Genomic DNA, 17618 nt, shown 5'->3' with positions numbered 1-17618 from the left:
TAAATTATACAATAAAAACAATTTCTGATACTTTTCACCGTTTATTGTGAAAAATATGCATCCAGTTTTATCTCTTCTTCCTCTGTTTCCGTTTTAATACATGTTTTTTTATAAATTTACAGAAATTTACTATACAGAATTTCCAGTTCTGAAAATCGCTTTCGGTCGTATTTATTACATCGTGGACATAATTCCTTAATAAGATTATAAACGATATTAGGATCCGGCACGCTAACTCTTTCTTCAATAAAACTTTTCTCTTCAAGTTTCATACTCTCATATGACTCGTACAATTCATCCTCTTCTGTAGTCGAAGTATCATTCGCTTTGTTAACTATAAAATGCAAATTTAAATTAAAATAAAGAAACGTGCAAAAGTATAATATGTAATTGTTAATATTGCATATATGTTAGTCAAAATTAATAAACATTTTAGAGAGAATGGGACAAAATAACTTACGCAAAAAATCTTTAACTCTGTTTTCCAGTTGTTCGATTTGGGAAATGCGTTCCATATGTTTTCTTATTTCTTTCCCGCAGGCATCTTCCATTAATGGACCTATTAATCCTAAAAATAGACTGTCTTCATCGATTGACAGATGTTCCATATAAGTCGTCACCCAACACAATAAACCGACACATAGATAAGCGCGTATACTTTTCGATATAGGATAATTGCTCTTCGCATAAATACTGTCCTCATCTATTGGTTTTTTTAGATCTAATGTTATGAGGATGTGGATAAAGAGATCCGTATATTTGATTTTATTTGTCTTCTCTATCTTATATTGAAGCACGTAGTCTAATGCTGTCACAATGTGTCTCAACTGAGTCTCTTTTGCTTCGGACGTGGCCGCCAAAGCGATGTGATAACTAACATGCAAAAGTTGCTCCTGCAAATATATATTAATAATAACAATTTTTATATCACCCACAAAGAATGTTTATTTTCGTTCTGTTGTCTTACCGTTTCACAACTGCTATCCGTAGTAGCACGGGTGAGGAAAGCATCGCTGCGCTGTAAAGCATCGTAACAAGAGAGATTGTGTTTTTCTTTAAGATCTTGCAGCACTCCATGGTTCGATTCTCCTCCTACCCACTTCTGCATTAGGTCGCAACCATTTTCTTTCTTGTACACGGATGTAATTAACTCGTAAGCGTCTATATATATCTCTAGATGCTACATATGAAGAGATTTAAATTGTTTACACGTATAAATGATCTCTTTTAAATCGAAATATATATGTATAATAACTATACCTGTAACTCCTGAATATTCTTAATAATGGAACGTGCCTTCGAGTAATTTAACTTCATGAGAGCACGCATCATCGCATCTTCAGCTAAAGGCATACTGAATTCCACATCGCCGGACATGAATGCTAATTGAGATGCTATTTCTAAAGGTTCTGGATCTTTTCGTCGGCTGAGAAGTTTGGCTGCTTTGGTGAGTTCACCTAATTTTACATAACTAATGTATTTAACAAACGTTAATTTAATAGGGATTACATAACTTCATGATTACTTACATATCCACTTAAGTTATCAGTTGAAACATATACAGTATTGTGATATAGGTTACACATATATTGTGATATAGGTTACACATACATATACTTTAGATTATACTATGCATGTATTTCTTCATAATCATTAATGAATTAACAATTAATTATCTTACCAGTGTGCTGCTTGTTCCAGCTGACCGGTAGTAGTAGCGTAATTTGCCCAAGATTGCAATATCACTGCTAAAGTCGGATCATTATCAGCAAGTTTAAATCTGGCGAGTACATACGCTTCCTTGTACATTCGAACGTCTAAGAACGCTTTTATAGCTTCGTAATTTTTATGTATACAAAGCAAATACGATACTGCTTTTTCTACATTGCCTTCCATTATTAATTGATGCGCATATGCTTCGCATGTTTCTCTCCACGTCCTGCGAAATTACAGTATTAATTATAACGTATCCAATAAAATGCCAATAACATATTTTTCTTTACATTTATATAAAAAGCCCAACGCACTTTACAGAAAGGCTGGTTGAGAGGGATACTAAAAAGTCATTCAGTCGTTTCTCCTTGATTGCGCATTCTAAGTTTTCTCGTAAACCGTCACACCACATTTCCATTTCAGTCACGGTTTCATTTTTGTGTTTCATGTGTGTGAATGCTAATTCTGCCATAGAATAGACAATGAATAATTAAATAATACATAAATTCGCGTATGTGTAATAAAAAATATATATGTACAAATATAACTTATAAAAGCAAGTTTACTTTCTTAAAATTATTAATTATAAACTTACTTTCTTTAGCAATTATTATTTGAAGATCTTCCTTTTCAGAAAATAATGATAAAGCAGCATTACGATCGTTTTCTCCATTTTCCAATTCGGAATCTTGCTCTTGATTTTTTTTAATGTCGTTTTTAATGCAATTCAGAATAGCATATTTTTCATTCATTGTTTTATTATACAATGAGAAGTATGATGATTTTTTATCTTTTTTCTTTCCTATATCTTTAACCAATTCTGGTTGAGATTCTGCAATTAAAAGATCATTATAATGTCGAACTAATTATAATGTCTGTCATATAACTGCTTGATTATATTTAAAATATTAATGCCGAATTACTTGTTTCAACTATTTCAATCGCAGAGTCAGTGGAATGATCAGCGGGATTCGTCGAATTACTCGTGGTCGGTTCATTATGTACTTCCAAATTAGCTATTTTAACATCTTCTATTTTGTATTTTTGCGTCTTATGTTTATGTTTTTTCTTTTTATCCTCCGAAAATGATCTCGGCGATTGCTCCGGTAATGTATAATCCCATATACTTAGCATGAAGTCCGATGAACCAGTGATGATTAATTGTGGCTTGAGTGGACTCCACATGCAGCACAAAACAGGACCACTATGTCCCACGTACGTGCCCATCAACTCTTGTTTTTCAACATTCCACACCTAATTGTATAAAACATAGATCTCAGAAGAAAATGATATGATATCTCATGAATATATTGATGACACATCATTACTGACATATCATCATTAATGACATATCATTATTAAATAAATATCACTTCGTGATGAATGTGACATTTAAGTATATATTTAATACTTGTAAGTGTATATGTAGTGATGATAACTCAATAATAAAGTATATTACATTTATAAGTGTAAATTATATACAAATTATATACAATTATATACAATTGTTACATAACTAAATAAGCGGATCATTTGTGTATTATCATAATATATACGAATACTATACTATACGATACTATACTATATCTATATACACGTATATCTTACCTGTGCAGTATAATCGTAACTGCCGGACACTAAGTATCCTGTGACATGTGGACTCCAAGCTAAACATACCACTTTATCGTAGTGTCCGTTTAAAGTTGTTACCAGTTTGTGCATATTGCGTTGCTGATCCTTCGTAACATCGGTCATTTTCTCTTGAATTTCTAATTCTTTTCTGAGATCTGAGACATCGTAAATCAATATGCTGGACGAGTCAGAAGCAACCGCCAAATAGTCTTTCATCGGCGAATTCCACGTATCCACCGCTGTACTTTCGGGATGCCACACTAAGCAATTTACTGTTTTTTTCGATAGATATATTATATTACCACATTTCTTAAAGCATCGATCATAGAATAAAATCCGCCTGAAAGAATACGAACAAGTTCGATGCGTTTTTCAAAACTGTCCTTTAAACATACGACTTACCCATTTTCTAGTGCGATCGCGAGTATCAAATTGTCGGGCTTCCACGAAAATTCCGTGCATTCTTCCGTTATTATGGACATAGGTTCTAAAATAAAAGTCACGGTGACAGTATTTGATTTAAAGGCAATGGATACTAATATCTTACCTTTGTTTGGATTTTTTACATCATAGACTACCAGTTCTCCTTCTGAACAGGAAAACACACCTAAATCATCTTTGTTTGGCACGGATCCCCATTCAAGCTTATAAATGACCTTTCTATGGTATTGCTTAAATAATATAGGTACATTCTTCAATATGTCGATTACACCAACACGACCCTCTGAAGTACCAAAGGCTAATAAACGTTCGCTCTGAGGCTGCCACGATATCTAACAAAAACATTAATTTACAAGATATACTTGTTTGCACATATAAATAGAAATGTTTGGAGAAATAACTTTTCCAGACGTCATATAAAAATGTCTTACCACTCTCAGCTTTCCTTTTATTTTCTGCCAAAACATGGTGACATCAAAAGTTGTTACATGAGGCTCAGACAAGTTCCATAAACGAAGCATCATATCTCCCGTACCAAATGCGATACGTGAAGTATCTATGGGACAAGCCGCTACGCAATAAATGTATCCTCCCTGCGTAGGTATCTTATATTTCAATTCAACAGATTTGTTTTCTCGCTTACTACAACATATGACCCAACGATCTTGTGCTAACGTCCAAATTGTGAGTCTACAATTTGTAACACAAGAAATCAATTACCTTGTAAACTTGTAAAAAATAATATGTCTTGCCCAATTTCATACCTTAAAATACTATTAAAATCTAACTTACTCAGAACTTTGTCTCCAATTGTTGGATATTTCATTATATTTAGGTATAGTGGCTATGCAAAACAGTCCTCTGTTATGATATGTATGAAGCAATTCATACTGCTTTACTTTTTTGTCTTTGTTCACAGAAAGATCCCAAGAAAGAAGTTCACCCCAGACAGAACTAGTTAAAAGCACTTTTGGCTCTGCCCAACACACTGTAGTCCAAGCCCCACTTGTAGTACCGAGTTTGCTCTTATGTGGCTGAGACACATATGACTGAGAGATGATTGGTAGCTTTGGTAAATTTATTATGGACTCACATCTACCATTTTTACCAGCTTTCCAAATAAACACAAACCTGAATGTAAAAAAATTAATATAGTGCAATTATAGATTTATAGATTTATATATAGATTTTCTTATATAACACATATTTCACTGATATGATATTAGAATGAATAATATATAAAGAAATAATAAAATAGGATATAAAGATAAAAGTTTTGTCTCACTTGTCCTTAGCACCTGAAGCTAAAAGAAGATCTCTTGTGCAGTCTGTAGAAAATACATTGATGTCTGAAGGACACCAAGATAAACTAACTACTTCTTCGTCGTGTCCTCTCAGTTTATACAATATCGATCCATTATTATTAAGATCAACAATATAAATTAGTCCACATTTTGAACCTACTGCCACAAGACCTGCCTCATGAGGGCAACAAGCCAGACAGGTAGCTGTTAGCTTACCTAGAGATATCTTCTTGGCAGTTTGATAATGTGTGTTACAAGACAATAGATAACCTTGTGAATTTACTGCACATGCAAGATTGTTATCTTTAACTGACCAATCAACTCCCACAATCGGTTTATTCTATATCAATACAAAAAAATCATGTGAAACAATTTAGAATAAAGAAATTCTATTATTTGCTATAGGAATTCTCTTTTTTTATAATATTAATTATAGATCACTACAGAAAATAACCAACTGTCTTTTATTATATTTTATTACTTACATCACCAAAAGAGAATGCTGTGATCAGTTCTAATTTATCTATATTCCAGATCTTTGCTTTATCATCATCGCCACAAGAAATTATTAATTCAGAACTATCTAGTTCAAATTTAGGACAAAATGCCAATGCAGTTACTCTGTCTACATGAGCATCCTGAATTATATAGAACTTCAAAGCTAGATCATCCTCTTTTTGTTTGGCAATAACAATACAATTCTTGGCACCCCATGCTAAAGTTTTATGTCTCGAGAAAGCAAGAATATTGCTCAAATACCAGTTTGGTGAAGGAGGCAATATAGCTGAATTCATGCTGCTGTTGTATTCTATTAACAAGAAGTTTTTTATGTATTTCCTATAAAAAATTATTATGAGTATCTTAACGTAGGGTGACCAGATTTCTCAGCTCTGAATTCGGGACATTTCATAAATGTGTGAAGCGAGGGGCAAGACGAGGGGGATAAAAAGATCCGGAAATTATTTGACAATCATTAAAACTCACTGAAAATCAGTATCCCGAAGCACTCGAAAAAATTCGGGACAAAGGGTGAAAAATCGGGATTGTACCGAAAAAATCGAGACGTCTGGTCACCTTAGTTGTATGTGTCGAGAAGGGAGAAGATTACTCCGTAATAATGTACTTACGATATGTTCTGACGACCGCACGTCGTTGTTTTCGACAATCTAATATTTATTTCCGCAGAAGACTCATAGGACACAAGCGAAAGACGTATGGAACACAGAACGTTGTGTTCAAAGCAGTTGCTCGGTATGAAAAGATCGCAGACGCGCGCGCTGTCAATCACGTCCACTAAAAGTTTATTAACGCGCTGAAAGTGTCAAAAGTGCATGAATGTGAACGCCGTGATGCGAACGACGAGAGGTGCGTTCGGGGAGCTCGCTATTAGTAGAGATTCTATAATCAGAGTTTAACTATAAGATAGAACCTTCTGATTGGTTCGCTATGTTTTGTCAAATCCCACACAGGACGCGATAATACTTGCCGTGCGGCGAAAATCCGCACGACAGCCAATCAATATGTTGTTTTTCCGTAAGAGCTAGAAGGTTGTTACGGAAAGCAGCATATTGATTGGCTGTTGTGCGAACTTCCGCCGCATGGCAAGTATTATGGCTCCTGCATACAGGACGCGGTAATGCTTGCCGCGCGGCGGAAGTTCGGGCGACAGCCAATCAATATGATGCTTTCCGTAATAACCTTCTAGCTTTTACGGAAAAATAACATATTGATTGGTTGTCGCGCGGACTTCCGTCGCGCGGCAAGCATTACCGCGTCCTGTCTGCAGGAGCTATTACCGTGTCTTGTACGCAGAAGCCATCATTCTCGAAAAATAAATTATCTCATTGGACCATCGGCTGCGTTCCAACATGCGACAGCGACATACGGCGTATTATGTTCCAGGCCTCAAGTTCAGAATCTTTCATAAAAATATCTTTCAAATATCTTTCATAAAAATATTTGATAATTGACGGATCTTGATTTATATTTACACATGTTATAAAATTATAAGAAATAAGGAAATTTTATATTTAAAGATACATTTAAAAAATGAAGATTTCAAGCTATAAAATGCTTTGAAACCAATTTCATTGGCTACGTTTACACGACGATGTTAATCGGGTTTAGTAACTACCGTAGTTAGTGATTTCTTGAATTCAATTGGAGCATATTTCTAGATCTAAAAGAATATACCAATCGGATTTAATAGTTTACTAACTATGGTAGTTACTAAACCGAATTAACCTTGCCGTGTAAACGTAGACATTATCATTTTTTGCCGAAGTTAGAATCTATTAAATTTGGTGTATCTCTTGCGGTCGAGAGAAACAATCCTGTAACCTTTATGTGTCTTCTATATAATAAAATATGTAGTTTACGTGTTGAAAAAAAAACGTCGAATAAACACATTTTTGTCGAGCTTTATGACGAAGTAGTCTGTACAAGCTTTATTATAAATTATTGAAATGAGACATACACAAATAGCAAAAAAGGGGAGCGGACATAGAAAACGTTAGAAACAGAAGATCAACTTATTTTAGAAATACAAAAAGCGCGCGAATCTGCTTAAACAACTGTAGATCTGATTGTCGCTAAAAATATCGGACTGTGGAGAGTGCGCGTGTGCGCAATCCCCCGTGCATTGATGTTTTGCATTATAATTCTGTCGATCGTGCGATTCACATATTTTTTACAAGGTCTATCTGCAAGTGACTAATGCAATGATATCTTCTCTTTCTCCTTCCCTTTCCATTCTCGTTTTTTTTTTCTCCTCTGATATGAGCAAACGTTAACACAACTGTGATTCATATTAACGCTACTGTCGCATATAATAAATTCGGGCACTAACCGGTGCGGCCATATTTCCTCACTTTTGTTACTTATCATTACCGATGAGATCTTTTAGCATAGCTTACTAAATTTATCGTTCACGAAAGCCTCGACGATGCATCCGACGGTCGTGTGTTTGCTGTTGATTTATGGATTCTTCGGTTTCGTTGCAACACACGAAGAGCTACCGCAGAACATCACACTGGAAATGTTTATGAAGATGTTGGAATCGAGCAAGAAGCCTCCGGTCGTCGATTATAACCCTGATGTCGACCTTACTACGGTAAACAGATTTTCTTCCCTTCTAAAATTGAAAAAGAACTTTTGTACTTCTTTTAAGTGTAATTATTTTTTTAACAATCTTTAGATTCTTTTTCTATATCACGTGCACGGTCTTACATTTACTTGTTTCGTTAAGTACACATTCTTTCTCTGGTCGGGTATAATTCGATAAAAAATTCAGTAATGTCCTATCATTCGAATAGTATATATGTATGCTTGTTTGCACGAATCGCGTTCAATTTTCGATCAACGCAGAGAGTACTATTCACAGGTATTTTAATCGCGCGCCTTTTTTAGACGGGAATGATAAGAAAAGAAGGTTATCCTGCAGAGGCTCACGTTATACCGACAGAGGACGGTTATCTTTTAACATTGCACCGCATCCCAGGTGATAAGGATTCTCTGCCTATCTTCTTGCAACACGGTTTGTTGGGCAGCTCCGCCGATTGGGTTATTTCCGGCAAGAGCAAAGGACTCGGTATGTGTGATCTTTTTTTCAATTACTCTTTAAAAACATTAATTAAAAATATTATATATTATGTAGTATTATATATATGTGCAATTTTATAAGATTTATGATATATATATATATATATATATATATATATTTAATAAAAAATTTAATAAAAAATAATATATTCTTTTATATTTATATTCTTTTATTATTTACATTTTTTTATATTTATATTATATAAGTACATATTTTATATATATTTATATAATACAAATATATTATTAACTCATCATTGGAAAAGTGTATTTACTTTTTCTTTAGTTGTATTTTTATAATTTCTCATGATCATAATATAAATAAATATTGAGATTTAATAATAGCTAATAGAAAAGAATTTTTGAGATATTACAAAGATTTAAAGAAGCTCTCAGACTCCACATTTCCAATGATAGATTAATAAATATATATTATATATAAATTATATATATACACATATATAAATATAATTCAGATAACACATCGTTTGAAAATATTTCCGAAACGTTATGCAAATGATTATGAAACGTTACATACGTTCAAAAAACATATGTAAAATCAATAGGTGTTACTGGGAAATATATCAAATGATATTTTTGCTTTATACTTACTTTATACCTTTCTTGCTTTATTTTTCAGCTTATATACTAGCCGATAAAGGATATGATGTTTGGATGGGCAATTTTCGTGGCAATACCTATTCGAAGGCACATTGTTCACTATCGCCATTATCCTCGAAGTTTTGGGAGTTCAGGTATTCACGTGGAAAAAACACAGTAATACGTACGAAACATAGTCACAACAATATTTGCGATAATTGTTGCAAAAGTTGATCTGTGAATCTTACGTAGTTTACTTTCCTGTTTTGAATAATAAATTTATTATTTTTTATAAACAACATCTCGATCTTGAATTCTCTGTTAGCTTTCACGAAATGGGTATCTATGATCTACCCGCGGCGATTTCATATATCACAAATATGAGATTTCAACCAATACACATGTACATCGGTCATTCAATGGGCACAACTGCTTTTTATATTATGGCTTCGAAGTGTCCGCAAATCACACAAATGGTAGAAGCGATGATTAGCCTCGCACCTGTGGCCTTTGTACAACATATAAAGAGTCCAGTGCGAATTCTGGCACCCTTCAGTAAGCAGTATGAGGTGACGTAAAATGCGAGTTTTGTTAGAAAATTAATTTACATAATTTACTGTGGAGCAAAGAAGCGGTGATGTAAAACAACATTTAATTGTCTTAACATCTCGGTTTAGGCTTGTATTAATAGTCGTCACTCGAAACTTGACTCACGTGAGATACTCAACTTCAAATTCAGAGTTCGATGTGTTTTAGTTTAATTGCAAATATAAACATAACGTCACAAATATCGTATGATTCAGATAAAAACTCTGATACAATTTTAAATTCAAATCTGAATATTTCATATGAGACAAATTTCAAATATGGACTATTCATATAGATCTTAGGCATTCTGAAATAATATCCTTTACTCTGTCTAAATTTTTCAGCCTAATATTAGAATTGTTTAGACTTAACGTCATAGAATCTCATACGCTTCGTAAATTTATTCACAGATAAACGTCGCGTGCGAGTCGAGTGCTCTCGTTCATTCTGAAATAATCTCTTGAAGACAAGACTTCTTGGGAACAATTTGACAGTAAATAAGTGATCGAATCGTAAATGAGATCTTCGATTACAGATAATCGCAAACGTTTTGGGTTATGATGAATTCTTGCCGCAGAGCAATTTTATACGCTTGCTGTCGAAGTACATCTGTGACCTAAACATTGTAGAGAAGAAGATCTGCAGCAACATCATATTCTTGTTTTGCGGTTTCGATCAGCAACAGTTTAATTACGTAAGTAATTCAGTGAAAGCGCACGGAGACTCTATTATTCGCACTTCACAGAAGTGTTTTGATAGTTTATCGTCACACCACTCCATGCGTTGTTTCACGCCACGTCAGAACTTCATCATGCCCGTTTTGCAGACACTGTTGCCTTCGATTTTGAGTCATTCTCCGGCTGGCACATCCACCAAGACGATTGTGCATCTTAGTCAAGGTGTTCTGACGGGCAAATTTCGCCCATACGATTACGGTCCCAAAAAAAATAAGCAAATTTATAACGCCACAGAGCCGCCAGACTATGATCTCACGAACGTCACAGTGCCGATCGCGTTGTTCTACGCCGATAATGATTGGTTAGTCAGCAACCAGGTAAGCGTGTGCGCAGAATCGTGGTGGGCAAATAAAAAATCAATTGTGCTATTGCTTACGAAAACAATACGTACGTTTGTTCAAGGATTTAAAGAAGCTCCACGGTATGCTAAATAATGTACTCGACGTGTATAGAGTGCCGTTTACCAAGTTCAATCATGTGGATTTCTTATGGGGCAAGGACGCGCCCCAACTCGTATACAAGAGGCTGCTACATCTCATAAATCAATCTTACTTTGATGACTAGAAGAAGATCTAACTATCGCTCAAGCGAGTGGAAATAATGTTTTAATAGCGTATACAAATAATAATAATCGCGATTCATGACAATATAATTAATCTTATTTTAAAGTATATTTGATAAGCAATATAACCAGACAATATGATTTACTAAAAGATTAAAAATTTTTAATTTTATATCAAGAGAGCCTTTTCATGACTTTATTTATTTTCTACTAAAAAGAGAGAGAGTATCTTAAAAACATCTAAAAACGCTTTATTTTATCTTGACGTCTTTTGGACGTCTTTAAGACATCTTTTAGTTAATTTATGCTGTCTGGATATTATTGTTAATAATATTTTACTTTAATTAGTTATCTTGGCAGATAGCTAAGAAAGTTGCAATAGAAATGGTGATAATGGTGATATGTTTATATATTGGTATAAAGTAAATAAACCAGATTTACAATTATAGTTTTGTCTGTCATTCTTCGTTTTAAAAGTAAGTATATTCGATTTAGAAAAAAGTTTAATTAAATTAATCCGATAATAAGCGAAACAAATACGTTATAGTTCTTTTATTGATTAATTTAACTAAGCTTTTTTTTCTCCCCATGTAAAGATTTTATATTTACCATAGTTGCGTGCAACAGAAAGTACTCTATAAATTTTATAGTTGATTACGACAATTACAATACGTATTATGTATACTTTTCACTTACATCAGATGTAAATTCCTCTTACGAATGCAGTTCAAGCAACGAGTCTCTCAGGCTTGTACAGTTATTGCGGATGTATCTCTTAAACCGACTTGTTTGATCCTTTTTGCGGCGTTTTGCAGGTGGTCAAAAAGCTGGACTATTGTGTCCTCTTCTTCTCGAAGATCGAAGAACCTTTCATGAACGCGACAAATTCGCAAAGATCAAGTGCGTTAGCGCTTGAACGACACGTGTTTCGCTTCGTCGAGCATCGAAAAAGAACGATCGATTAGCGCTAACGATCGCTCGAACTAATCGAGTCGCGGTCGGATCGATAGAGACGTTAGATTCGACCGCGCAACTTCACGGTGCAGTGGTAGCGGTGCTGGAGGCTCATCGGGCACATTTCCATGTCGAGGAAGGAGCGAGTGCGAGTGCATTTTGATGCGTGATTCTTCGTGCACGTTGTTGCGTTTGGGTGACTTCACGTCGGTTTGCCGCCGTAATTCGACGAGCGATTCGATACGACACGCGAGAAGCGAGCAGTGACGATGAGTGAGAACGCGGAAATCGTAGCGGCGGCACCGCAGGCCGGAGATCCGGCCAGGGCGGAAATGTATAAGGAAGAGGCGAACGAGTATTTCAAGAGTATGTTCGCGCGGTGCGGAATCGACACGATGCGACACGATGCGCTCGTCGTTGCTCTCCCGGGAGAGTGGCGAAATGCGATCCGATTAATCCCAAGCACGGTCACGTGTTCCCGGGCTAACCAAAGTTCCATTGTGTTAGCAGCGGGGGCTCGCAATTATAAAAATAAATCTCCGTAACGGCAAAGGAGCGTCGAGTAATTCTTCCGACGAACAGTCGGAGATTCTCGAAGCTCCTTGGCGCTAATTTACGAGAGATTCGTTTCAACTTTGACTTGATCTTTGCTGTGCGAAAGGGCAGACGTCGAGTGTCTCATATTCTCGATTGGACAGTCGTCTTGTAACGATATTACGTGATTTCGGAATGACGCGCATTATTACGGGAGATTGAGTGACCAACAGCGAGCGTTTTCATTCAGCATTGTGATCTGTCTTTCTTTTCAGATCAAGTGTACGACAAAGCCATCGAATTGTATACCAAAGCCATAGAATTAAACCCGTCGATAGCCGTGTACTATGGCAATAGAAGTATTGCTTATTTGAGGACAGAATGTTTTGGATATGCGTTGACAGATGCGTCCAAAGCCATTGAGTTAGATAGAAATTATATAAAGGGTTATTATCGCAGAGCTGCCGCTTATATGTCTCTGGGCAAGTTCAAGTTGGCACTTACAGATTACAGAACTGTTGTGAGGGCTAAGCCAAATGACAAAGATGCTATAGCCAGATGTACGGAATGTTCCAAGATGGTTAAAATGCTAGCATTTCAAAAGGCTATCTCTGTAGAGGAAAAGAAAAATATTGCTGACATGATCAATCTGGAAGCTATGAGTGAGTATTTTTATGATAGAAAACTCTATAAAGCTTGTGTGTGCTTTGTATAGTATCGACTCATAATCCTTGAATATTTATAAATTTGTGATATTTGTAAGAAGCAATTAACACTTTATTGATCAAATATGCAGTTTAATTTATGTTAGGCAAAATTAATCAATGTTCTATAGTCTTGTTGATAGGATATCACAATATAGACATTTGATATATAGTTTTCTTGAATGTATTCTAAAGTGAAATATAATTTGAGATTGATAATACTAATAGAAGGAATTCATGATACTAATAGATAATATTAGTGGAGACTCAAAATTACAATATATATATTCAAATTAATCATTTTTGTAGCCATCGAGGATGAGTACACAGGGCCTAAATTGGCTGATGGCAAAGTTACTTTACAATTTATGCAAGAATTACTAGAATGGTATAGAAATCAAAATAAATTGCACCGTAAATATGCTTACAAGATCCTGCTGGACGTTAAATCATGGTTTATGGTACAACCTAGCTTAGTAGACATCACAATTCCTGAAGATAGTAAATTCACTATTTGTGGTGATATACACGGACAATATTATGACTTGCTTAATATATTTAAGTTAAATGGATTACCATCCGAAACTAATCCATATGTATCCTTTGTGAGAACAAAAAGATATAAGGTAATGTACTTACTAGGTAACTCGTGTGACATCAATTTGTAGACTTGTCTAAGTAATATTTTGTATACTGATATACAGAAGTACATACTACACATCTCAGGAATATGTTCCTTAACAGCTATTTAGTTATTTAATGGAGATTTTGTAGATAGAGGCTCTTTTTCTGTAGAATGCATATTCACTTTATTTGGTTTTAAATTATTATACCCGAATCACTTCTTTATGTCAAGAGGTAAGTAATCTCTGTTTCTGGACATTTTAGTGTCTGAGTTTGACACTGATAAAGTATCTGACGTGTTCAAGGTAACCATGAGTCAGCAACGATGAATCAAATGTACGGGTTTGATGGTGAAGTGAAAGCTAAATATTCTACCCAAATGGCAGAATTGTTTACAGAAGTATATAACTGGCTTCCCCTGGCACACTGTCTTAATAATCGAGTGCTCGTAAGTTTTTGCAAAAGCTGTGAATACTGCAATCTGAATGAATTTTGACTGCGTTTCGATATTCATCGCCAGTACTGTAAATTTATAGCATATGCAAACCTGAACTATAGATTTTCAGTATTGGCACAGTGAACATTGGAGTACAGCCTTCGTATATCTATGTGCCATGCAATCAAAGTATAATTTCCATACAACTGTAATCGAATTGCTATCTGTAAGGTGATGCATGGCGGATTGTTCTCGCGAGATGACGTGACATTACAAGAGATCAGGGAAATTGATAGAAACAGACAGCCACCTGATGAGGGACTAATGTGCGAGCTGTTGTGGTCAGATCCACAACCGCAAATAGGTAGAGCACCTAGCAAGAGAGGCGTAGGTGTTCAGTTCGGGCCTGACGTCACGCAAAATTTCCTTACAACAAATTCTCTCGATTATATCGTGAGGAGTCACGAAGTCAAGAACGACGGATACGAGGTTGGGCATGATGGGAAGTGTATCACAGTATTTTCCGCTCCAAATTATTGGTAAATAATGACTTCTCGTTATGATGTTTCGTCACGAGTCGTGATATCATAGTTTTGTTATGTGGTCTATTATCGTCTTCGTCATTTTCAGTGATACCATGGGTAACCAAGGTGCCTTTATCACACTTAACGGTAAAGACATGAAACCTTATTTCACGTCGTACGAAGCAATGGTATGTAGTTGATTTGTTTATATAAAATATTCGCTTTGACTGTGTTTGATATAAACCATGTGAAAATGGTTCACTGTAACATTGTGTTACAGCCTCATCCAAATGTAAGGCCGATGGCTTACGCTAACTCTCTACTAAAGTTCATGTGCTAGTGGAACACTCTCTAGGTATTATTGATAACGACAACTGAACATATATATATTATATATAAGTAGCCCAATCAAAGTGTGCGTATTATATTTGATACCGAAATGGAGAAGGTAAGAGACACTTTAGACTTCTCCGCAACAATAATTACCGTATTATTTCTAGGAACACAATGAATTTTTCTTATAAAATATATGCAATGAGTGCATAATATTGATGGGTACAAAAGCGAGAAAGGTTTGCTTATTTTTACAACAGGCAAACAGTTTTATCGAGTTTCTTTATCTATGATAAGAAAAACAACTCATCAGACATCACTAGAAATTTGTGTTCGTTTATAATAAAATAACGCGCAAATAACGTTTCTATTTTGTACCCTCAATCTGCAACCACCTTGCTCGTTAAAGACGCCTGTATCCGTACGCGTGCACGCATATATATACAAGAAGAAAGAATTGATCTCGGAAATCTCTCCAAGAGGATCTTACAATCTACCACTTAATAGTGCGAAGCGAAAACACAATCGCAACACTTTTAATTAATTCTTTAACGATCAATGGTGGTTTCAATGAAATTATGATTATGGATATATATATATATATATATATATATATATATATACACATATACATATAACATATATGAAACTTAGCATAATTACGTAGTACAATATTCCAGCCAGTCACTACTTGTTATTTGTGACAACTTTTTTATAAACCTATTGTGATTGGAGGGATTTCTTTGATCTAACATTTTGTTTTTTGTTAATAATAAATGATGTTTATAATGTACATAAAACAGACATCTCATTTTATGCAACGTACGAGACAACATGACAAAAAATTACACGTAATGTTAGTCGATATGACTTTATGAAAAATGGCGGATAATCTCCTTCGGCAAATTATTACGATTCTGATAGGATACGTTTAAGACTTTGATTCTCTCGTCTGCGTGTAATTTCTGGAATAGCGTTGCGTGCTGTTGTGGTACTTTGTGTATTTGCGGAATAGTCCCGATCACAAAAGTTTTCTTGGAGGTGCCGAAAAATATATCCATTACTTTCCTCTTGAAGTCTTTGCTGAACAACTCCATTTTGCCGATTTCGTCGATTAACAATATATCCTGCAAAGCGTACAATCGACGTCATTGAGTTGTGATAATAGGTTCATCCTAAGAAGAATCATTGACTCTTACAGTATCAGAATCCAATGCCGATAGCGCTATCGTCTCGAAATTATCCAGAAAGACGCTATAGTTTCCTACATGATACTTGCAATCCTTCTGAGCCTCTGTTAAGTTTCTATGAATGACAAAGAAATGTTAAATATAATATGTATTGAGTTATACGCACGGTGTATTATTATAGATAAAAAGACGCACTTTAGTCGTGCCAAGGATAATCTCCTTTCGGGATCCTTCACCCTGACAACGTCAAAGCCAATCCTGGTGCCGTTCCGATCTCGCATTTCCTCTGTGTAAAATCCGTCGAATCGGCTGCCCTTTTTTTCCAACGTGGACGCAACTTTTTTGCATATTGTAGTCTTGCCTATACCTACAGAAATTACCTTCAGCGTTATATTTCAGCTCGTAACGTTGTTGTATGATCTATATTCTATCTATGTTCATAGTGTAAGTTTCTAAGAGCATTGGCATGATGGAATATTGGGATAAATGAGAAAAAGAAATTTGTACGAGGGAAAAAAATTCTGCTGAATCAATAAAATTGGTCAACAGCGCCGTAATTGAAACAAATCTTATTAACTTTCAAATTATTCCAGCTGGAATAAATCTTTGCAATTGCGGCGCTGTTGATTCATTTCTTTCCGTATACAATTCATGAAACGTACATAACACAAATATCAACAGTTTTAATCTCATTTGTCGTCTATTTATTTGAAATAATACTTATGGAAACTATGCGCGCGATCCTCGTACGTACACATATTTCGTTCGAATTTCCCCGCGCCCCGAGTCTCACCTGGTGGGCCCGTGAGTAGTACGTGCGATATCCGCGACGCGCCGCTAGCTTCCATAACTCGCGTCGTTTACGTCGGAATTCGCCGCCTGCTACGATCCACCGTTACGGAGCTGTTGCACGTGTAAACGATCGCCGGTGGTCGTGAGGGACGACCGCAGGAAGGCACGGGCACGTGCGCGACCAATGCAGAATCAATCGTGAATTTATGCGGTGGTGTCGTGAGAACGCACGCGCTTGCACGCGGCAAGAACGACGAAGCTCGTGTGATACGCGCAACGGCGTCGTGGCAGTCGAAGTGAGCGCTCCGCGGCGGGGCGGTCGGGGCCGAACAGCGATCAGCTGATCGAGC

At 35.7% G+C, this 17618-nt stretch overlaps 4 protein-coding genes across 5 annotated transcripts; 2 read left to right on the top strand and 2 right to left on the bottom strand.

Annotated features, from left to right (window-relative positions):
- Window positions 1-28: 28 nt before the first annotated feature.
- Window positions 29-6447, bottom strand: LOC116853913 (gem-associated protein 5). Its single transcript, XM_032835255.1, has 16 exons — window positions 6218-6447; window positions 5576-5898; window positions 5072-5430; window positions 4579-4917; window positions 4218-4476; window positions 3893-4118; window positions 3748-3832; window positions 3322-3685; window positions 2637-2967; window positions 2309-2545; window positions 2028-2178; window positions 1682-1939; window positions 1261-1471; window positions 968-1180; window positions 461-893; window positions 29-334 (listed from the first exon to the last, which is right to left on the bottom strand). The coding sequence occupies exons 2-16, from the start codon at window positions 5882-5884 to the stop codon at window positions 117-119; spliced, it is 3993 nt and encodes a 1330-aa protein (XP_032691146.1). The 5' UTR covers window positions 5885-5898; window positions 6218-6447; the 3' UTR covers window positions 29-116.
- A 1282-nt stretch (window positions 6448-7729) lies between these two features.
- On the top strand, window positions 7730-11625 carry LOC116853924 (lipase 3-like). The gene is made up of 7 exons (XM_032835287.1): window positions 7730-8202; window positions 8499-8679; window positions 9331-9445; window positions 9616-9859; window positions 10414-10572; window positions 10705-10932; window positions 11018-11625. Exons 1-7 carry the CDS (start codon window positions 8035-8037, stop codon window positions 11177-11179), a joined length of 1257 nt encoding a protein of 418 aa, XP_032691178.1. The 5' UTR covers window positions 7730-8034; the 3' UTR covers window positions 11180-11625.
- A 775-nt stretch (window positions 11626-12400) lies between these two features.
- Window positions 12401-15652, top strand: LOC116853921 (serine/threonine-protein phosphatase 5). Of its 2 annotated transcripts, none has more exons than XR_004380051.1 (9): window positions 12401-12497; window positions 12941-13327; window positions 13679-13965; window positions 14122-14227; window positions 14299-14441; window positions 14661-14968; window positions 15060-15141; window positions 15234-15368; window positions 15454-15652. XR_004380051.1 is itself a non-coding variant. In XM_032835282.1 (9 exons), exons 1-8 carry the CDS (start codon window positions 12401-12403, stop codon window positions 15291-15293), a joined length of 1470 nt encoding a protein of 489 aa, XP_032691173.1. In that variant the 3' UTR covers window positions 15294-15308; window positions 15454-15652. The 2 variants fall into 2 exon arrangements, 1 of the variants encoding a protein (XP_032691173.1); XM_032835282.1 differs by having other exon boundaries at window positions 15234-15308.
- Window positions 15341-17416, bottom strand: LOC116853928 (cancer-related nucleoside-triphosphatase homolog). Its single transcript, XM_032835299.1, has 4 exons — window positions 17270-17416; window positions 16672-16843; window positions 16486-16591; window positions 15341-16413 (listed from the first exon to the last, which is right to left on the bottom strand). Exons 1-4 carry the CDS (start codon window positions 17322-17324, stop codon window positions 16159-16161), a joined length of 588 nt encoding a protein of 195 aa, XP_032691190.1. The 5' UTR covers window positions 17325-17416; the 3' UTR covers window positions 15341-16158.
- Between the last annotated feature and the right edge of the window lie 202 nt (window positions 17417-17618).

This window comes from Odontomachus brunneus, unplaced genomic scaffold (assembly GCF_010583005.1).
Source record: "Odontomachus brunneus isolate Ranch 3 - 2012 unplaced genomic scaffold, Obru_v1 Obru_scaffold_007, whole genome shotgun sequence".
Taxonomy (NCBI): domain Eukaryota; kingdom Metazoa; phylum Arthropoda; class Insecta; order Hymenoptera; family Formicidae; genus Odontomachus; species Odontomachus brunneus.
Note: the sequence above shows the minus strand (reverse complement) of the source record. Positions and strands in the feature narration are given on the sequence as shown.